At 47.7% G+C, this 22,016-nt stretch overlaps 3 protein-coding genes across 3 annotated transcripts; 1 reads left to right on the forward strand and 2 right to left on the reverse strand.

Moving 5' to 3' along the window:
- LOC135918522 (putative nuclease HARBI1) lies at positions 1-5,939 on the reverse strand. Its single transcript, XM_065452136.1, has 4 exons — positions 5,835-5,939; positions 5,238-5,373; positions 272-386; positions 1-208 (listed from the first exon to the last, which is right to left on the reverse strand). The coding sequence occupies exons 1-4, from the start codon at positions 5,937-5,939 to the stop codon at positions 1-3; spliced, it is 564 nt and encodes a 187-aa protein (XP_065308208.1).
- Positions 5,940-9,512: 3,573 nt separating this feature from the next.
- LOC135918528 (uncharacterized) lies at positions 9,513-11,333 on the forward strand. Its single transcript, XM_065452142.2, has 4 exons — positions 9,513-9,606; positions 9,744-9,903; positions 10,097-10,260; positions 11,174-11,333. Exons 2-4 carry the CDS (start codon positions 9,748-9,750, stop codon positions 11,331-11,333), a joined length of 480 nt encoding a protein of 159 aa, XP_065308214.1. The 5' UTR covers positions 9,513-9,606; positions 9,744-9,747.
- A 7,996-nt stretch (positions 11,334-19,329) lies between these two features.
- On the reverse strand, positions 19,330-21,267 carry LOC139051897 (uncharacterized). Its single transcript, XM_070528933.1, has 3 exons — positions 21,099-21,267; positions 19,953-20,124; positions 19,330-19,450 (listed from the first exon to the last, which is right to left on the reverse strand). Exons 1-3 carry the CDS (start codon positions 21,265-21,267, stop codon positions 19,330-19,332), a joined length of 462 nt encoding a protein of 153 aa, XP_070385034.1.
- Positions 21,268-22,016: the final 749 nt, after the last annotated feature.

Consider the following 22,016-nt stretch of genomic DNA (forward strand, 5'->3'; position numbering starts at 1 on the left):
TCAAGAGCAAGTCGTGTGGTGGTGGTGGGCGCCTTGATTCCGGTGGCAACTCTCCACTCGGGCTCTGGTAGGCTGCAGTGCGACTTGTACAACATCGTCGACGTCGTCGTCATCATCATCATCAGCAACAATACATGGCTCGCCTGCCTCCAACACAATGTTCTGCAGAGCTGCACAGGCAGCCACTATCACAGCTCCTTTCTCGGGGCTGTAGAGTAGGGTCCGCTACCAATGAAGGCATCGAAACCTGCTCTTGAGAAGCCCAATACACCTTTCTACAACATTGGAGGCATGCGCCCTGTTGTAGCGCCCCTCTGGTGTGTCGGTAGCTGGGTGTCCTGGGACAGGCGTTAGAATCCAGGGCTCCGGGGGATAGCCCGAGACTCCTGCAAGATGAAAATGTGACAGGTGCTAATATCATTTAGCACCAGAAACTAATGCCTTATAAGCATACTGTTTGTGGGACAAATAGAGTCGTCGGGCACAAATGTTTGGACATCATGCCATGGCCATACCAAGAATATTTCATGTATACTTTGTAGTGCTGACACATCACTGGCCCTCCAAGTGAGTTCATTTTCCAGTTTCTTTTTGAGAGAAGTAACTGTCCCAGTATGTATAAATTATATTGTGAACCTATCATGTGCACAGCTATGTACAGCACGCTTTGTATACATACTGGCACAACCTGCCTCAAAACTTAACTTACTTCAATGTGTCACTTGTGCCTGGCAGAGGGCATGGGGAAAGGAGAAACACACTGCACTTTCGCGTGTACACTAAGTGTGCACACAATGTGTATGATCTCTGTGAGACATTGCATCTACCATGCACTGTCTACTGGGAACATAATATTCATTTTTTGAAACTGCAGAAGCCACCGATACGTGCCAGGGGCGTAGCCAGGGGGCGGGCTTATGGGGCTTGAGCCCCCCCCGAAATTTTTTCGTGCTGTCATGCGCCGCCGACAAAAACAACTCTCGGCGCCGGAAATCATGCTCGATTTTGTCTAGAATGTCCTGAATTCACGCTTGAAAAGACATTTTAGCGCGAACATTGCGAAATCGGGCTGGATTTCGCGGAAACGCCCATGCATCTGGAGTCACATATCGTAACGCAAGGTGCCCCACCGAGCACAAAATTTCAAGGGCGTTTTGATGGCGAGCGGGCTCGTCTCGGCATCTCGTGGAGGCCGCGGAATCTACGAAGCGCTTGGATTTCAACTCTGAAACTTTGTGGGTTTAAAGTTCTCATAACATTTTAATGCGAAAGGTGCATTGACATTTCCAAAGTCGTGCTTTAGATGTTCGATTCCGGAACTTTGTGGGTTTAATGGTGTTATAAACATTTGACGCCCAAGGTGCATCGACCTTTCTAAAGTCGTACATCTGGATACAAGTTGACAACCACGCAGCGAGGTCCCATGAGAGAAAGCGTTGTGGTGGTTCATTTGTGCCATCAGGTCACAGAAAAGAATATGAATTTTTTTTCATCTGCGCCAAAGCATTCCTGTCAAGACACTGAAGCCACCATTGTAACTAAGTTATTTATTTCTCTACCTAGACTTTTATTCGCGATGATGCATTAGGCCTCTTTCTCATCTTTTTTTTTTTTTTTGTTCTCGCAACCCGCGGGCTGCCGATCCAGCCAGAGCGCATGCGTTTCTCTCGTGCTGCATCGACAACCGCGCGGCGCATTTGGGTGCGCCTTCGTTTTTCTCTGGCCGACTGCAATTTCACCTGGCAGAGTTTTGGACGCTTTCTGGCTAGCAGACGAGAAAAAGAAACAATGCATAGTCGCTCGCCGCCAGCACTGCGGGGACTCGACGAAATGCAACGCGTTCGCTTGCGTGCGTAAGGGGGAAAAGCGGGGAGGAATCGCGCCGCCTTCTGCCGCACGCGATATATTTTGGGAGTGGTGGGAGGGGGGGGGGTGATCTGTGAATCTGTGGTTGCGCAACCTGTTTATTTGCCTTGTTTGACCCATTGTATTTAGTGATTTTTTCTTAGGTACGTAGATATATTGGAGACTTATACGTATATTTAAGCATCTTGTTGCGAGGTTTTCTGTATTCTGAATATGCATCCACCGTATGGGATCCCCATCAACTCACACTGATAAACACTCTAGAATCCATCCAGAATCGCGCAGCACGTTTTATCTTATCTAACTATTCCCGTTACGCCAGCATTACTTCCATGAAAAACACACTTACATTACCGGAGCATTCATTGCGCCGTAAATGTTTTAGACTGTGTCTTTTCCACAGGCTGTACCACCACAACCCACTATTAAAGGATAATCTTATTACTCGCCCTTCATACATTTCATCCCGTTTCGATCACATGTTTAAAGTTGGTGTTCCATATTTTAGAACAAAGATGTGTCATGGTTCTTTTATTCCTAAAACCAGCGCCGACTGGAACGACCTTCCTCCCTCCATCGCTGCCATTTCTGACGTTGGCAACTTCAAAACTGCTGTATTTTCTGCCGTTTTGTAATACCTATTATTGTATAATGATGTACTTTTTTGATCACTTACCACTCCTTTCTGTAATGCCTTCGGGCCAGGAAAGTATCCGAAATAAATAAATAAATAAATAAATAAATATGCGCAATGAACTTTGTTTCCATTGCCAATTTTTGGCCTGTATCACGCTGTATCTTCATATTTCTATATTCCAATGTATCTTCGCATTTCTAATGTACGAAGGCGAGTCAAATGAAAGTGAGACAAGCCGCTCCGCGCGATAATGGTTCGGTTCATTATTTTCGAGGCATGCGCATGTGCATCACATACGCATCTCATGTACAAGTGACATGCAGAGGTGAGGTTAAATGTTCTTTAATGCTCTCATACACTGGGTTGAACAGGGTTACGTGACATAATGGACACTCCAAAAGTTGAACAGCTTGGTGTCATGAGGTTTTTTACAAATGAAGATGTTTCTCAAAAAGAAATTATTCGCCATATGGCTGCCGTATGCGTTGAACATTGCGTTTCATTGGCCACTGTGAAGCATTGTAGCACACTGTTCAAAGAAGGACATGAAAGTTACATTGACGATCCATGGCCGGGCCAAAGCCACCGTGCAATCCTCCCCAACACAATTGAAAAGGCCGTGGTTGCTCAGTGGCTATGGTGTTGGGCTGCTGAGCACGAGGTCACGGCATCGTATCCCGGTCACGGCGGCTGCGTCTCGATGGAGGCGAAATGCGAAAACACCTGTGTACTTAGATTTAAGTGCACGTCAAAGAACCCCAGATGAGCGTGACGACATGTTGTCTGCAATTGTGACCGGGGATGACTCATGGTGCCGCTACTACTAGCCTGAAACACTACGGCAAAGCTTACAGTGGAAGCATTTGAATTCACCACTCCCAAAGAAAACAAAGGCCGTCATTTCTGCCGGAAAAGTGTTGACTTCTTTTTAGATCGTTAGGGGCCATTATTGATCGAATTTTCTAAACCTGGAGAGACTCTAAATCGTTTCAGATATTGTGAAAGGTCGGATCGGCAAATGACGTGGAAAATTGAGGATTGCAAACATCTTGCTTCACAACATTGCCCGTTCCTACGTCGCTGATGTGGTTAATGCGAAAATGGCAAAGTTCAAGTGGGAAACGTTGCAACATTCCTCATGCAACCCAGACCTGTTGCCTTGCGTCTTCCATATTTGGTAAAATTTGAAAAAAATGCTCAAGGGAACCAGATTCGTGTCGGAAGATGACGTGTAGTCATTTACAGATTTTTGAGGCAGCAACCCAAGGAGTTTTATGAGACGGGAATTACGCGACTCGTAAGTAGGACAAGTGTCTAAATACTCATGGTGACCACTTTTGAATAAAGTACCCCGTTTATCATATATTCGCATTGGCTCACTTTCATTGGACTCGCCCTCGTATATTTTGCAGAACTCCTGCTTTTTTACATGCGCTCTCTGTTGCGACTATAATTTCGGAGCAATTGCTCGCAACGAGCGGTGACAGCTGCTCCTGCTGCGCAATGCATTCTAACAAAGGACAGCGTCATTGAGATGTTCCCCTGGTCGTTGCATATGTACGAAAATGTAAACAAGGTTGTTGAATGACACACACACACATATATATATACATATATATATATATATATATATATATATATGCCTCGACTAATTCTATAAGGAGGAGGCCGAGCTGCAAAGTGAGCCCCCCACGAACGAAATTTCTGGCTACGCCACTGATAGGTGCATATGAGGAATGCATCCAACATGTGCCCTTAATGTCCTCACACACATGAAAGATGTCCGTTTTGTCTCCTGCCTGACACCATGTACATAGACTACACTTTCTGAGACAAAATCAGCGCTGCAAGCCATACATTCTCTCTCGAGACGCCAGTATTACATTTGCATGCTATCATTAGACATCCTACAAGTATTTGATCTTGTTCAAAGGAAACTTCACTCAATTACCTTCAAATGAGTACCTTGTCACTGTGGCTTGGCCGGCAATGAGCTATATGATGTGCAAGCAAGAACTCTAAAGCTGTCGACATAAAGATTCCATGCTGTCAAAGCAATGCAAGTCATCGTTGGCTGTGCTCACGTGAGATTGTACAGCACATTAATGTTTGTAAATGGGCGAAAATAAAAATGAAATGAAATGAAAGAGGCTCGACCAGATTATCGGCCGGTACAGGTACCCGCGGGAAATAGACTCTGGCAACACTTTTCGTTTGGGCGTCGCCTTCACTCAATGGTGCCCATAGTTGATCGGCGGTGTGGAAAGCCCAACTGTGAACGCAGCCAAGCGTCTCAGACGACATCTGTCTTGCGACTATGTGCTCTATGCATCACAGCAGAAGACACTGGCAGGCAGACATTGTCTGAAAGTATTATTTGGTCCGCAATGTGTGACCATACAGAAGCATCAACAGCTGCAAGGGCTGCTCTGGACTGTTTGAAGATCACTGGACTATACGCAAGGCATTAAGAAAGCCAGTGTGTTAGTGCATGTATTCACTCATTCTTCCTGCGCTCATCATCTTTCATCACTGTTTTCTGTCCCCTTTCCTTTTTCCACTGTGCACAGCAGCAGGCTACAGGATGCTAGCTCAGGCCGACCTCTATGCCTTTCTAATGAATTACATATCTCTCTCATACACATGCAAGACAAGCCTGCATGATCAACTACAGTTGCATGTTGCGTTGTTGTTGGTGTCCAAATATCTGAGTCTCTGGACTGACAGTACTCACCAAGCACGATTTCTCCAGGTCTCAGGACAGTTTCAAGGCGGCTGCGCAGCGGGGTGTGCCGCCAGACAAAGGAGTCATGGCATGACCCCGGGAAACAGGGGTCGATGTCCAAGATCTTCATGTCGCCATCACGCACCTTCATGCCATATGTGAAGCAAAGTGGTGAAGAAGAAAGAACTCTCACTAAGTATAACAAATCATGCAATGAATCTACCTGCGCCGCGATACTTACTGAAAAACCTAGGTGAAATAAATTGTTGCGGCAGTTCGTTACAATATAACTTGCCCATCTAGAGTATGCAATCAGCAGCCTCAATCAAAGCTACTCACAAGGGAACGAAAACTTGAACTTAACCTTACCAAAAAACAAACAACAGAAAACATCCATTTTGAAACATGGAGTTCATCACGTGACGCGTTCAATAAAAATTGCACTGAGAACACAAATGGACACTGGCAAAAAACAGCACATTTTGATAGACTACACACTGACATGTTCGTAGCTGTCTGCATACATAAATAGCCGTGCTAGATGCCAAGGGTGGCTGGTTTGAGAAATTAAACGAGTAAGAAATGGTAAACACAATGAGTACTTACGACCATGGTGTTGAGCGCATAGTACCCTTTCCGGGTCATGAAGCTCTGGGTCTCCCCTGGGTAGAGCCCTTTCGGTTGTTGGATGGCGATCAGCATGCCATCCATGCAGGCGACAAAACCCTGAACTCACCCTCTGCTAGCGAACGTCGCCTTGGCGATGGCTTTGCCAGCCGAGGTCATAGGAAAGCTGACCCATCCTTTCTGCTGGCCAACCACAGTGATAGCACGAGAAACTTCGTGAATCGTGTCGCTTACAGAAGACTGGGCCATCCCGATGAACACTTCGGCATCCACACACTTCTGGAAGCAGCCGGTGGCAAGAAAACGGAGCGCACAGAGGACTTTCCTGTCTGTGGAGAAGCAACTACATCGGTCGCACCCTACAGTCTCCTCCAGTTCGCCGCACAGCCATCGGACGGTTCGCTTCGAACGACGATAGTGACGCCGAAACTCCTCCTCTGTGAGCTCTGAAAACGCGTCTCGCACCTACAGTCGTTGGCGGGACCGGGAGAGCAACCCGAGGCAAAGGACGAGAGGCGCCGCCAAGTTTGACGTACGTTAGAGATACCCAACGCGCGCGCGCGCACCGCCCGCGAGTCCTCCAGGCGGCATGGCCGGCGCGCGCGGCCAGAGTCGCAAGCCAACAGCCAAGCCACACTAACGGAACCCAAAGCGCACTACCCCTTCGCCGGTTCCTACGACCGGTTCGCTTTGAAGATGATTGATAGGTGCGTGACGTAGCCATAAATTGCGGTACCGCCCCGCTGCCTCTGACGACCTGTGACGTAACCAAAATTTTGACCAATCAGGTGAGGCCAAAGGAACGGTTCCCCAACCGAACCGTTATAAGATTCGGCCCCAGGAGTGGGCGCCGCGGCCACCACGTGCGCGTCTGCATCGAAGCTTTCGCGCTTGGCGGAACGCTTGAAGCGGAACGCCGGTGTTTCAGCAGCTCTCAAAGCCTGAGCTGCTCTAGAAATGTATCCATGGAAAAACTGACAACGCGAATGAGGCGTTCAACAACGTTGTATGGGAGCGCGCTCCGAAGAATGTCTGTCTTGGCCTCTAGACGCTGAAGATAGCGACAATGGATGCTGTGCTAACCTTTAATGACCGCAGCATTGCTCGAGCCGACGTTTTGAGGTCATTCGGAGTTTCTCCTGGACGGTTCACAGTCCAGTGGTTGCGCGAAGCTGGCCGGCTGGTCTAAGGAGGCCGAGGACTGGTCATAAGGAGGCCCGGAAGACAAGGCAGCTAGCACAGAAAAGAAGTGTTGGCGATGGAGCACTACCAGGCTGGTGGCTATTGAAGAAATATGCCAGAATTTGTTTCTGTAGTCCTATATTCCATTAAGCTCTTTCTTTCACTTCAAAGCCAATTATCTCAAAACACCAAATTTTGCTGCATTTGACCCTTTTTTCAGAAACTACAAGAGCTAGGGAGATAATATCGTCCACATATTGAGAAAACATTACAGATAGTCGACTGAACCGGGATTATAAATATTCTTATGGGGGATTTTCGTTTATAGGCTATATACTGCAGATTTTGGCTCTAAAATTTGGTGGGTTCAATAAAACGAAGAAAACAATAAAACTAATCTTTAAAAAAATACTCCTGGTTCAGTAACACTACCTAACATTGCTGGTTACAATGCCACCAAGGTTAATGTTCTAACCCCAGCAGATAATGAGAAAAAAGGTCACGAACATAGCCTAAACTGCATGGCAAGAATAGGACTTACCCTGTCCCCTTACGAAGATAATTTTCACGATCGTGACTCTGCTCGCCGATATCGTGGCACTTCAGTGTTACTTGTTATGCTGGGCACAAGTTCACCCACTCAAGGGTTAAATTTGTTTACTAAGATTTTTATAATACACTCTGTTGGTCTTCATTGTCACTACGACGTGACCATGTAATCATATTACGAAATGGTGTCAGCCAGTTCATTTTACAGAATAATCGACGCAACCGGTGGAAGGGCTTCGTCTGCCTCAGCACTGCACGTATATACATAAAGAATTTCCCTCAATAATACTCAAATTGCATGCCTCAATATATCCTAAAATGAAAACATGTATAGAGCTGCGTTAAAATTTCGCAGCAGGGAGTATCGTAATTGTCGGGGAATTTTTTATATATTTCCGCTGCAGGTTAGAAGGCCCCTCGCGGCTTACTGCAGGTATCCTTGTCTTACACCAGCTTACACCATCTCATATCTGTAAATTTTCTAATCTCCTGCGTCTTCTTCACCCTCAACGGTGCTTCAATTGTCTTGGCCCCCGTTAGCTTGTTGTAATAGACCACCCATTATGTCTGCTACGCTACATGCCCTGCCCAACTGGTCAAATGGTCCATTGAGCGAAAAAGGTAGGTGTCTGTAGCAGCGAAACAGCACCTAAATTTCCATTGGCGCAGATGTCACATCGCGAGCGCGCCTCGACAGATCAGATACGGCGACGTGACCCGCAGGGCGGGGTGGTACAGCCTATTGTGGGCGAGGCAGTCACGTGACGCGCGCTTGCTGATGCCTCCGTCTCGCTCTTGGAGGCCGGCGCGCGCTCCCTGTCTCTCTCTCTCACCCCGACTGTGCTTAGCGGCTTCGCGCGCATTCTGGCCATAGCAGCCGCCGGCTCGCCGCTTTGAAAATCCGCTTGTCTGCTTAGACGCTCCGCTTTCGGTGTGAATGAGCCTTAAGGTTTGTTTCCCAGCTCAACCCGCCGTTTCCCAGCGCAACACAAGACAAGGTAAAAAAAAAGGTATAGAACAACGACACGGCGCCGTGTCATCGCTTTAAAACTTTTTTTGTGCTTGTCTTGTGTTGCGCTGTAACAAATCTTGAAAAGCGACTACACAAGGGGCGAGTAAAATGCCAACGATCTCGTCGTCTTCGTCTGAGCACATCATTTTGCAGAAGTAGATAGCGGACGGGAGCGCGCCAACCAACGACAAAAAAAAAATATCGAAAGTGCGCGTACAAACTCAAAGCGCCGCGAGATGGTGGCACGTTCCTGAAATTGCTAAAGAAATTGCGAGATGCTCCGCCTTCCCTGCTACGCGGGCCGCCAGGCAAGCCCTTCGGTCTGAACAGCCACGCGCGCTCACCGCCTCGCCGCGTTGAAAATCCGCTTGGCCGCTTAGACATTCCGCTTTCGGTGTGAATGTGCCCGCGCCTGTTCAGACCGGCTGTGTTGCCTGGCTGGCTGCGCAGCCGGGAAGGCGGGGCATCTCGAAATTTCTTTAGCAATTTCACGCACGTGCCGCCATCTCGCGGCACTTTGAATTTGTACGCGCGCTTTCGAAACTTTTTTCGTAGTGGATTAGCGGGCTCCCGTCCAATATCTACTTCTGCAAATTGATGAGCTCAGAGGAAGAAGAGATCACTGGCATTCTACTCGCCACTTGTCTAGTCGCTTTTCAAGAACAGAAGCGAAAAGCTCAGAGAAAGGCAGCTCGCCAACGTCACTGGTGGGTTCGGCCAGGCTTGCAAAGAGCGAGATAGAATGGGCCATGCCAATGCGTTGCTGCCGCAGCTTCGTTCGCGCGACTTGGAGTACTACCGAGAGTGAGTATCCGTTATGTTTCTGGCACGGGCTTTGGGAGTGAAATATACGTTATGCAACACATGTTCTTTCTTCTGCAGCTATTTGAAGATGCCTCCACGCTGTTTCGACAGTTTATAAGAGCTCCTCACGCCAAGGATTCAGAAAAGTGACACGAACTACCGAAATGCGATTCCGCCAGAGCATCGGCTAGCGCTAGCTGCGAGGTAAGGCTTCAGCGGTAATAATTTAGGGCTTTTCGTTACTTCTGTTTTCTGAGCAACTGTCTCATTATACGGCAACTCAATGGCCCCATGCGAGAATTATTTCATAATTTATTTTCTCGACGTGTCTTTTGGCGTAGGTTCATGGCTTCGGGGGAAACACTCCGCTCCTCATCTTTCAGTTTTCTTTCTGGTCGCTCCACAGCTTGCATGATTGTCCCCGAAATGTGCCAGGCGATTTGGGAAGTGCTTCGGCCGGTTTACGTATCACGGCCGTCAATTCCAGCTGAATGGCTAAAGGTAACCCGTTCATTGTGATTTATGCATGGTTAATGTCTCTGAGCTGTACGCTTACTACATTGCACAAGTAATTGTTACGTCTTATTAACAGGATACATCGGAAATTTATTTGTAAAAGAAACTTATTTCTGCACTGTACGTCCACAGATGTTGCTTTGTCTGAATTTATTGCATTTTTTGTCGCTGACCGCAGGTTGCGAGAGAGCTTGAGGAAAAGTGGGACATGCCACATTGCCTTGGTGCAATAGATGGCAAGCACGTGAATGTTGATTGCCCGGTAAACTCGGGAAGCCGAGACCAAAATTACAAAAATACGTTCACGAAATCACTGCTCGCTGTGAGCGACGCAAACTACAGGTACATACATTCAATCATACCATCTCGCATAGTGGTAGTTCAGCAAAGTCGAATTTTCAGAAATATTTTGATTCCTTATTCTTCTTGTCATGCTTGTCTTTCTTTGAAGCTTTAAATGACCTGCATAACCGCCATGCAGTACTACTTGGTGTTATTTTGGTTACAAGTAGTTTCCCTGACATCTCGTATGCACCAGTAAGCAGGTATGCAAAGTTCCTTCCAGCTATTTTTCGCACTACAGCATTGGAGGAGTTTGTTGAGACTGGAAGAAATATATCAATAGATGCATTGCACAAAAACATATGTACAACTTATGTAATGCTTCCTTCCTGTTTGAGGGCCAATTATTTTCTCGAAAGTGACTCAACAGGCTGTATTTCTTTTTCTATTGCAGATTTAAAATCTTGAGAGTAATGTAGATGTTCGGAAAGAAATACTGTGAGAAAGGTTACAGTGACACAATAACAATTTGCGATGGTATGCACGTATTGTTTATAACGAATAATAAGAGAAAAATTAATAAAGAAATTTAGAATACGAGTAGAAAACGGGGTGCGTTCAAATAAACGTGATTTACAGGATTAGTAAAATGTCCGTACTAGACGACTGTCACTTTAGTGCCAGTCAGTGTCATGGTACTGCGCAGGCCTCTCAGCTGGTGCTCGTCGTATTTGTGTTTTTCGTCTTTGTTTAATTTGTGTCCTAAATTTTGCTCAAATTGAGTAGCCACCAACCAGCTCACACCAAGATTCTGCCCCTAAGTCACTCCTTGGTCGAATTCATAGCGAACTGATTACTTCATCATCTCCAGGGCTGACATTGATCTATGGTACAGTTCAGTGTGCTGTATACTAATGAGTCACAGTGCTATCTCAATTTATAGCTCTATTCCTGGTACTTGTTTGTATTACAGCTTCCTGTATGTTGAAATCGGTCACCATGGAAGCGAGTCAGATGTTGGGATCTTCAGCAAGAGCAACCTGCAAGGAAAAATTATTGAGGACAGCCTGGGAGTTCCTGCGCCTGCAAGTCTTGGGAGGATAGGCAGCATTCCTTATTTTTTTGGTCAGTGATGAGGCTTTCCCTCTAAGGACTTACATGATGAGGCCGTAATCCAGAAAAGGTGAGAAGCGACATCACCGCAATCGCTGCACATTCTGTAGTAATTTCTAGCATTTTCTCACGTAACTAATGATTTTTGGGCCTTGCTATGTTCACCAATTACAGTACAGATTATAAAATATTGTCTTTGCGGTTTTTTGCTGGGATGTTGCCATTTAGCAGACGTATACAAGTTTGGTGGAATATATAGACTTGTAGTGACGCTTTCGCTGTGTAGGTGCATGGATAATAAAAATCACATCCTGAAAGGTTTTAGACAACACATAGCATTCAATGCAATCTTATTAAAGCACTGCAATAAAAGTGCAAGCCAGTATATCACTTCAAACTTGTCACCTCAGTGAGTCTGCTATATTGTAAAACACCCGCTGTTTTTACAGGTCTTCACCCTGTTATCTCAGAGAGCTAATCGATAGCAACAACACAAGCTTGCAGTGCAGAGAGCAGCTCCACCGCACAATTTGAAGAGCTACAGCAAAGGAGAATATTTAATTACCGATTGACCAGGGCTCGCCGAGTTGTCGAAAATTCTTTTGGAATTATAGCGCAGAGATGGCGGATCCTACGATGGCCTTTCAAAGCCAAGGAAGAGAACATTAGAAGGATAGCATCCGCATGTGTCGTGCTACACAACTTTCTTTTGAAAGAATCCCCTGAATCAAAGGCCACGTACTGTCCTCCCGGCAACGCCTACACCGAGGACTGGCAAGAAAACGTGACTGATGGAAACTGGAGAGCCGAAGGCACACACAATGGAGCACTAGTCACCTTGAATGGTGCAGGTTGCCACTCAGCCAGGTAATGTTGGAAGAGCTACGGAAGTACTGCTTCCATGCACACACAAGTTGCAGTCAGATAGTTATAACTAACATTTTTTGCCTAGCTTGCTTCGATTTCATGTCAGTTGGTGTGCCACTATGGTGCATCTGTGTGCACTAACACACACACATATGTATGTACTAGCACTGGTATTTCTTACCATTGCATGTTTTCCACCAGTATACTACGAGGGAACACCTATGTTCCACTCAAACAAGATATCACAACGTAAAACCAGTGCATGCAGTATTGCGTCGTAGGTATCTGCAATAAATACAGGGCCTTCATTGGAATAGTGCATGCATAGATATCCCCAACAGACTTGAATTTAAAACTCTCACTGCTATGTTGAGCAAATGAACAAAGCGCATCTATGTTCTGCATTTTCAAACAAGGTAATTCCTAGAGATAAGCAAGTGCAAGGTGTCAGGTATCGCAATGCACTGAAATTTTGATGGCGTAATACTTAATTTCAATGAAATCAACAGTTTGCTAACATTTCTTACATTTGCAACACCAATTCTTGTGGCACTGTCGCACAAGCGTTATAAAATTTCGAAAATTTTTCATGTGTTTACACCTGTCTGTTCTTGTGGCTCTCCTCTCCATCCTTGCCTCATCGTCCATTACGAAGCGCATTATAGTGTGCATCTGCCTCAACTCCTATTGGCATTTACATCTAGATTACGCAGTGCACAAACCCTGCACATAACGATGCCAGTCATAAACGTGATGTGATAACAATGCCCAAGGAGCCTGTGTTGTGCACGAACACTGCAGGAGGTTACACATTGCATTGGACAAAAATTAGCCAGTTTACTTAGAATGATGTGCGTCACCAAGGCTTCGCTTCATGATTAAAATGTGTATGTTGGGTCTGCAAATATTCTTGCTGTATTACGCAGTATTTCAGATAACTTAAGGAAGCAAACAATATTTAGGGAAATTATGCATCGTAAATAAGGTGCTCTAATGGAAATCCTCCATTTACACGGTTGCTTATGCCATGCGCGACAAACTGTGCAGATAATGCCTCCTGGGCCTTTAGGGTATTTGAATAAATAAATAAATAAATAAATAAATAAATAAATAAATAATTCATCACAGAGGGAAGGGTGCTGTGGCAGGAGAGCCACGTAAAAGACTGCAGATGGTAACCATCCAAGTAAGTTCGACTTTTTTACACAGTTTTACAGCATAATAACATCAATGAAACAATACAACAAAAATACATGCAGCCATTATGTTATAATTAACCACTTACTAATCATTTGCATTTTTATTGCCCTTGTTGTTTCATAAGTGCACACAGACGGGAATGCAGGTCTCATTTATATCTAGCTATCGAATACATTTAGTGAGTTTATCGTACCCATTCCTAAAAAAAATATCCCCAGAAGAGCACGCTGGCTACACAGAAAACTTACCGTGCAAATGCATCTTACCAAACATGAATTCTCGACAATGAAATTGCTTAGCACATGATCATGCTCCGCTAAAGACGTACCTTGTTGACTCTATGCAATTTTCTTGTATGTAATAATCTCACCATCAATCTCTAAAATTTTAGCGTAGACAAAGTTGTGCTGGAGTACTGGAAATATTACAGCAATAAATAAAATACAAGAAACAGTACAGTACTAATAAACTACAATTTATTCATCTGCATTTCCCCGTCGTCTGACCTCCTTGATTTTATCGTACACTAAGTTGTACACAGAAAGCATAATGTCAAATTGGTCATCCGCAGGCAATGTACGTAGCATACCAACCATGGTATGCGCAAAATGGTGCAGTACATCTTTCTGCTGCTCCCTTTGTTCTCGCGATGCCTTTATGTGGCTAAGACATTCAGCTGCCACAGCCAAGGTCCCAGAGGCATCGTCGCAAGGACTGCAAGTGGACATATATACATTTTCATAATGCTCCACACAGCTTACGTCATATATTTCACAACTTATGACTCACCTAAGGGTTAGGACCCAAGGCGTGGAAATCGTGCAGGCCCGCATGCTGGGAAAGACCAAGACAGCCTTGATCACGTTCAGCTCTGACGTAGTTCCACGATACGTCTACTACTACGGAGGGGAGACCGAGTGCCACACCTACAAGCCCACAAAACAAATCTGCTATGTGTGCCAGCGCATGAGACACCGATCGGACGTTTGTCCTACCCCGAACATCAAAATCTGTCTCGCTTGCGGGACGCACGACCCGACGGACGACCACGAGTGCTCGCTCAAGTGCGCCGTCTGCGGCGAAGCCCACGCCACGGGGTCTCGCGAGTGCAAGCAAAAGCTAAAAAACAAGAGCACTGCCACCAAGAAGCATCCTCCACCCGGAAGGAGGAAGGAAGACGACGACAATGATGGAGGAAGGCCAAGGCGAAGCCGCCTACGGTGGTTCAGCTCGGAATCCTCGGCGAGCCGCTCGAGGTCCCGGGCCAAGTCCAGGTCAATGTCCCGGTCCCGGTCCCGATCCCGGTCCCAGTCCAGGTCTAGGTCCCGTTTCCGCTCGGAGTGGCCCAGGCTTGGAGAGAAGCAAGGGCAGCGGCAGCCTTCTACCTCGACATCCACGTCTAAACAAAAGAACCACTCGGGCAAGAAGAACCAAGCCAACAACAACAAGGTGAGCCGGAATCAGTCTAGTACCTCCTCCGCTCAAGATACCAGTGAAAATAGTAAATGCTCCCCAGAATGTACGCGCATCAGGGAAGAAAATAAAAAACTCAAGGCTCAGGTTAACGACCTAAACCAACGCATGCAACGCTTAGAAGCGCTGTTAAGCAAAACCAGCAACAACACACAGGCAGGGTCGCAAAGCGGAACGATAGGCCACGAGCCCGCCATCTCCATTCCTCCCCCGTCAAGAACCACCACGCCCTCATCGCTCCCCGGTGCGGCCTCGGCAGCGGCAGTCCAGTCAAGTGTAGTCACCCTCGAAGGTATTTATGCTACGATACAACAGATGCTTTACCAGATGGGCGAATTAAACAATAAAGTCAAGGAGAACACACTAAGCCATGAAGACCTTGAAAGAAGAATACGCAAGGTTGAGTTTGGCTCGCGCAAGCGGGTCGACGACGAGATCAGCAACACACGCATCAAGGCGTACAGGCGCATAAACAACACGGGTGACGTCAGGGACGCCGACAACTGCGACGGCGGTGGCATGAACGTCAGCAATGGCTAACACCACAAGCAGCACGCCCGAACACCTCGAGATCTGGCAGTGGAATTGTCGCTCTTTCAACAAGAAGGCAAGTTCACTCCAACTCTTCATCCAAAATCACCTATACCCCCCCGACGTCATCTGCCTTCAGGAGGTCGGGAACCAGCCGATCAGGCTGCGGGGTTACTACGTAATTAAACACGCGCGATCACCGAAAGTCGCGGTTTTAGTTCACAAAACGGTGACGGCCGTGGGACAACATTATCAACATCATGACATTAATCACGTGCTAGTGGAAGTCCTCCCGCAGAAGAGGGGTAGACGTAGCACTTTCATCCTGAATTTGTACAGTCCGCCGAGGGCTCAGAAAGACGACTTCCGCAACATCATTTACGACAGCGTGAGAGCCGCTGGCTGCAACCAGCTGGTAGTTGTGGGAGACATGAACGCTAGACACACGACTTGGGGCTACCAACAAGACACGCAAAAGGGAAGGTCGCTCCTCGATGCGGTTGACCAAATGGGCCTCGAATTGATAACCAACCTCCTCCAACCAACCCGACTAGGCAACAGTGTAAGTCGAGACACGTTTCCGGACCTGTCATTTGTCAAAAACGTAAGGGAATACTCATGGGCGCACCTGGGCGAAACATTGGGCAGCGATCACTACATCATCAGCATCTCGGTATCCACGCCGAAACTCAAGAGAACAATTGGCGAAATTAGGCTAACGGACTGGGAGGCATTCAGGCAGTACCCCCCGCCCGAAAACGGTATAACAGACATAGCGGAATGGATGCAGCACCTCCGGGACGCCCACATCCAAACCACTAAAACCATCCAGCGCACGGTCGAGACGCCCGAAGTCGACCGCCGGCTCTTACACCTGTGGGAAGCCCGTGAGGGCCTCCTCAAACGGTGGAAGCGACAGCGGTTCAACCGGAAGCTACGTCTTCGCATCGAGAGAATAACAGACGAGGCCAGAAATTACGCAAACGAGCTGACGCAGCAAAATTGGGTACAGTTTTGCACCTCGCTCAAGGGTACCCTGAGTACGGCGCAGACGTGGGCCATCCTACGCTGCCTGATCGAGCCCGACAAGGCGAAATCGACAACCAGTCGGACGCTTCTAGAAATCGCTCACAAGTTCCCCGGAAACGACCAGGATTTGATTGACACCCTAAAAACCAGATACCTGGGTAGCGACCCCATACAACCCTGCCTCCTAAAATATGAAGGAGAACCAAGACCAGAACTGGACGCTCCCATCACGGAGGAAGAGGTATATGCCGCGGCACGAGCCTCACAGCGCAACACAGCTCCCGGAGTTGACAAAATCACCAATGCCATGATTAGAAACCTGAGCCCGATGCACATCCAGGACTTGACCGAATACCTCAACGAGGAACTCTGGAGCAAGGGTCACGTACCAAACGAGTGGAAACACGCGGAAATCGTGACCATTCCCAAACCCGGCAAGAAGCCCGCCATCGACGCCCTGCGTCCCATCTCGCTGACTTCGTGCCTCGGCAAGCTGTACGAGAGGGTCATAGAAAGCCGCCTCCAACATTACATAGAGGACGGTGACCTCTTCCCGCACACCATGCTTTGCTTCAGGCCGGGACTTTCTGCTCAAGATGCATTCCTAATCCTAAGGGAAGAAGTTCTCAAGGGCATACCGAAGGGAGCAGAACACCTCCTGCTCGCACTCGACCTAAAAGGGGCCTTCGATAACATCTCCCACGAGGCCATTCTCAAGGGACTGAACGACATCAGCTGCGGGGAGCTCATCTTTAATTACGTTAAATCGTTCCTGACGGGCCGGACGGCAACCATCGGAATAGGCAAGACTCGATCGGATACGATCGACGTGCCGAACAAAGGAACACCGCAGGGGGCGATAATCTCCCCGATTCTCTTCAATGTCGCGATGCTAGCGCTGACCAAAGAGCTGCAGAAGATCCCCGACCTAGGTTACGCCCTGTACGCAGACGACATCACGCTCTGGGCCACCAAGGGCTCCCTAGCACAAAAAAGAGGCGACCCTTCAAGAGGCCGCGACGGCTGTGGAGAGATTTGCGGCAGCGAGCGGGATGCGTTGTGCGCCCGAAAAGTCTGAGGTGATCCGGGTGCACGGAGGAGGAATCTACAAGTCCCCCGGCCCTATCGACCTCTATCTTGAGGGCCAGAAGATAACGGAAGGCAATAAGATTAGGATTCTGGGTTTTTGGATCCAGAGTAACCTGAAAGCCTCCCACACCATCCAAACCCTAAGGTCTGCCACCAACCAGATCTCGCGGATTATAAAACGAATTACAAGAAGCCGCAAGGGCATGCGAGAAGAGGACATGATTCGTCTCGTCCAGGCTTTGGTGATCAGCAGAATCACGTATAGCATGCCGTATAACCATCACTCGCTAAACAAACGCGACCAAGAACAAGTCGATGCCATCATCAGAGGCGCGTACAAAACGGCTCTGGGTCTTCCTGCCACCACCTCAAACGAGAAGTTAGCGGCCCTCGGGATCCACAACACCTTCGCTGAGCTGTCGGACGCGGTTATGGCTTCTCAAAAGGCCAGACTACAGAACACGGCGGCGGGCAGAGCCATCCTCCACCGGACCGGAACGGCAACGGAGCTCCGTGCCCTCGATAGGCAACGATCACTCCCGCCTGAGGTCAGAGGCAAGATCAAGGCGAACCCGATACCGAAGCACATGAGTCATGAACTCCATAAAGGACGACGCAAGGCTCGCGTCGACAGACAGCGCCGACAATTCCAGGGTGACCCGTACGTAACGTACGTGGACGTGGCGGCGTACCCTGTGGCGGGCCTCTTCGCGGTAGCCGCCGTGAACGGGAGAGACAACTCCTTGACTCTCGCGGCCTCCGTGAGGGCAGAGACCCCAGCTGCGGCTGAGACCATAGCCGCGGCGCTGGTAATAAAGCAAGAAGACAGGGTAGGCAGGGAAGTCCATGTCGTTACGGACTCGCAACAGGCCTGCCGTAACTTTACGAACGGACGGACACCGCTGCTGGCGGCTCAGATTCTAGGCCCGAGGCTGCACGAATACCATCAAATCACGTGGACGCCGGGGCACGCGGGTCTGGAGGGGAACGAAAGGGCGAACGCCCTAGCTCGAGCGCTCATCAACCGAGCGGGGCAAGACCAATCGCCTCATCAATCCCCACCCTTTACCTTCATGTCCCTGCCATCCAATTATTGCGACCGACTGGAGATCCAGCGACTCAACCGCAGGATTTATCCCCCGCCTCACAAAAAGCTCAGCACTGAAGATGCCGTAGCTCTCCGACTTATACAGACCAACACATTTCCAAACCTACACAGATACAGTAAAATGTTCCCACATACATATCGCGGCATCTGCCCCTGGTGCGGCAACACACGCCCTACACTCTTTCATATCTCGTGGGGGTGCGAGGGCAAACCTCAACACTTAAAGACGCCTAGCACGTCATTTGAGCGGTGGGAGGTACAGCTGACCGGCGATACCCTGGCGGGACAAGAAGCTCTCGTCCAGCAAGTACGTCGAGCAGCCAGGGCCAGTGGAGTCCTGGAATGAGGACCCCACCCACTCGACCTCAAGAGCAACCACCTCGATGGTCCGAATAAATGTTTTTCTCTCTCTCTCTCACAACTTACGTCTTCTGGCTCCTTGAAGTCCTTCGATATTTTTGTGACCTTGATGCCCTGCGGAAAGATTAAAAATATTGTATATACCTCCAACCATTTCAACACACCACATTCCACAGCAAGTTCCTTGCCTTCTATTTGGAGCCTCCACTTCCGGTTCCTGTGAATCTGTCTGTTGTGGCCTGCAGGAAAGATAGCACAAAGTTATGCACTGGGTAGCACTATATAAAGCTTGGTTTCCAGAAGTCAACATGCAATAAAACATGATATCATTAAGTTTCAGAGGTGTCACTGCTGGGAGTTCAACGAGAGGTGCTGCCTGCCTTGAAATCCAACCACCCGGCCTCATGGATGTCATTCAATGAAAGTTCGAGTTGGGAGACATCCTGGCTTGCGCTGGCACTTTCGGCAGACTTGTCTGATCTGCATCAAGCACAAATAAAAACATTTGCTGCAGTTACGCATCTAATGCTCAGTTGATGCGGGTTAGGTGTTTGTTGATTTTTAATAAACATTCGATGCACATTCGATCTATCAAAGTCACTGAAGTGTAGTAGAAAACTACTTCACATAATACTATTGCTTTATGTTTGCATGAGTTTTATGGAATAATATTTACCACGAGTAAAATTTGTATAATCACATGCAACAGTGAAGTTGCAGGACAAAGTCAATTTCAAATTGAGAGATCGTCTCCTCAACATACCCTCCTGTCTGCTCAAAGGCAATGTTGCTGCAAATGATGTAAAAGTGGTTCGCATAGACAGGAAATGAGCAAACTCTTCAAAACAAATAATGACTTGCTACAAAAAGCAAGAGTCACAAATACTTGTAATTATATTGTACATTGCAAGTTAAACCGACAATAAAGTAGCACCATAATGCTGCGTAAATTGGAAAAGGCCTAACTGGTAACATCACTTACATGTGCTCCTCGTACACTTTTTCCATGATTGGGATCATTGCCTCGAAGTGCTTGCATTTAACTGTGGGCACATCTTTGGCTCCAGCTCCACTTTTCATCTTATCCCTTCTTTTAGTTTTAGTTTTTGTGAAGTTATCCTTCAAAGTTTTGAAATTGGCTTGGAAAATTCCATCTGCAAAGCAAGAACAAAGGCATTCAAGCGCTGTACACATGTGCATCTACATGGTAAAAGCGATGCATCTCACATTTCTTTGCAGCATCATGCCGACTCGTCAAGCACAGTGATTTTTATATATTTCGTTTGTAATGCGGCAAGCAAACTTAACCAAAATAACGAAAATAAATGCAGGCACGGCGTATAGCCCCTTCAGTTGCATGAAATGAAAGAAAACGACGGAGCTTCCACATATTCGTCTTCACACGCGTGGTGCTTGATTAATTTTCGGGCGTATGTTCAAGCTCCAGTGCACTTTAGCATACGTCTAGACAACGATAATGCATGTATTCAAGAGATAACGCACAGTTTGTCCATATATCAAACAAACACACATCCGCGGCTGTAAAAACGCACGGTTTGTAAATGCATATCACAAGCTGAAGCGCGGGCGTTGCCGACAGAAACGCGCAACTCGACGTGATCGTCGGATTGTGTGGAGCAACGCTCAAAGACTATATATGTTACGTGTTCAGCGTACAAGCCGCATGTCATGCCTATATACGCTTTTTAAACATGCGCTACCGTCGTGACAACACACAACACGTGACAACACGTCGCGGTAAATTCCTCGTTGGCGTCACCTATTCTCCTCTCACAAAAACATTCTTTAATGGTCCCCTTTGAGTTAAAATGTTCTGAAAAGTCACGGAGAGCACCAAACGCAAAAACCCGGCCCGAGCGAAGATACTGCTCCATGAGAGCAGACCCGGTCTCTAGTACGGCCCCTACTGCAGCCCCGGTATAATCACTGATGCTATTTTTGAAGGTAGAGCGCCGTAAGGCGCGAGAAAGGTATAATCCGGGATGATTGATACAACACGAGCGCTGCAGGCGCAGAAAGACCGTCCGACGTAAACCCGCCCGTGCGAGGAGAATAGGTGACACCAACGAGGAATTTACCCATTACGCTATTAGCTAGGTGCACTTACCAGTCACACCCAAATCCTGCGAAATCTTCTTCCATATCTCTTTCTTATAATCCGCTTCCTTGTACCTTGAATGACCTTTGTCGTACAGGACCGGGTACTGCTTGATGATGTCCAGCAGCAGTTCCACGGAGAACGCAGTTGGTTCCGAAATGGCGGACGTCATTTGCATTCTGATCGGCGGGATGTTCACATTTGTTGACCAGCGCTTCCGCCGTGTCGGTTTCTGATTGGCTGCGGCCAAAGCAGCAAACTTGTCCGCGCGGAAAAAAATCGGTCCGAGCGCGATCCGGCAAAGCAGCCGCGTATTTTCCGCAAAGCGGAAAATCCGCGGCTGTTTGGCCGGATTCGCTTGTCCGGTTGTCCGCTGCGCCTTCGGTGTGAACGTGCCTCGTCACGCAAGACGTAAGTCTTGCGTGACGAGGCACGCAAGACGCAAGTCTCTCGTCACGCAAGACGTAAGTGGCATGCGGGCTTGGCACGGCAGGCTGCTGCTGTTGTTGCTAGGTGGCTTTGGTAGTACGTACCGCTATCGTAGACTACTCGCAGCGCAAAACTCCAAGGACCGCTCAGCGGCGTTCAATTGGACATTAATGCTTTCGCACTCACAACTCATAAGAAGTGCCTAAGCGTCCACGGATTTTTTTGTCAACCCGAATATCGACTACACCAGTTTGCTCTTTAACGCTCACCCGTCGTGCCTTACTCTCTCTTAAAGTTACGCGTAATTTTTTTTTTATCGGTCGTTGTGCGGTCCTCGACTTTTTCCGAAGCTTCTTTATTAATAAGAGAAGTATGTGAGCATCCCAGGCGCATAATATTGCAAAAAAACTAAAGCATGCGTGTAGCCTTGTGGCTCTTAGAAAGACGATAGGCGTTCAGGGAACCATAGGGGCTTTGTGGGCATTAGTCAAGGACCTA

This window comes from Dermacentor albipictus, unplaced genomic scaffold, assembly GCF_038994185.2.
Source record: "Dermacentor albipictus isolate Rhodes 1998 colony unplaced genomic scaffold, USDA_Dalb.pri_finalv2 scaffold_15, whole genome shotgun sequence".
Classification (NCBI taxonomy): Eukaryota; Metazoa; Arthropoda; class Arachnida; order Ixodida; family Ixodidae; genus Dermacentor; species Dermacentor albipictus.

Bases quoted from the DNA above. Each gene is read 5' to 3' on its own strand.
- LOC135918522 (XM_065452136.1), bottom strand. From the start codon at position 5,939: ATGGATGGCATGCTGATCGCCATCCAACAACCGAAAGGGCTCTACCCA. The intron at 5,374-5,834 runs GTAAGTACTCAT...TATGGCATGAAG, and splicing joins ATGCGCTCAACACCATGGTC to GTGCGTGATGGCGACATGAA. The intron at 387-5,237 runs GTGAGTACTGTC...TTCATCTTGCAG, and splicing joins ACCTGGAGAAATCGTGCTTG to GAGTCTCGGGCTATCCCCCG.
- LOC139051897 (XM_070528933.1), bottom strand. From the start codon at position 21,267: ATGCAAATGACGTCCGCCATTTCGGAACCAACTGCGTTCTCCGTGGAA. The intron at 20,125-21,098 runs GTAAGTGCACCT...CTTGCTTTGCAG, and splicing joins GCAGGATTTGGGTGTGACTG to ATGGAATTTTCCAAGCCAAT. The intron at 19,451-19,952 runs GTAAGTGATGTT...TGCTTGATGCAG, and splicing joins AAAGTGTACGAGGAGCACAT to ATCAGACAAGTCTGCCGAAA.
- LOC135918528 (XM_065452142.2), top strand. From the start codon at position 9,748: ATGGCTTCGGGGGAAACACTCCGCTCCTCATCTTTCAGTTTTCTTTCT. The intron at 9,904-10,096 runs GTAACCCGTTCA...CGCTGACCGCAG, and splicing joins TTCCAGCTGAATGGCTAAAG to GTTGCGAGAGAGCTTGAGGA. The intron at 10,261-11,173 runs GTACATACATTC...TTTGTATTACAG, and splicing joins GTGAGCGACGCAAACTACAG to CTTCCTGTATGTTGAAATCG.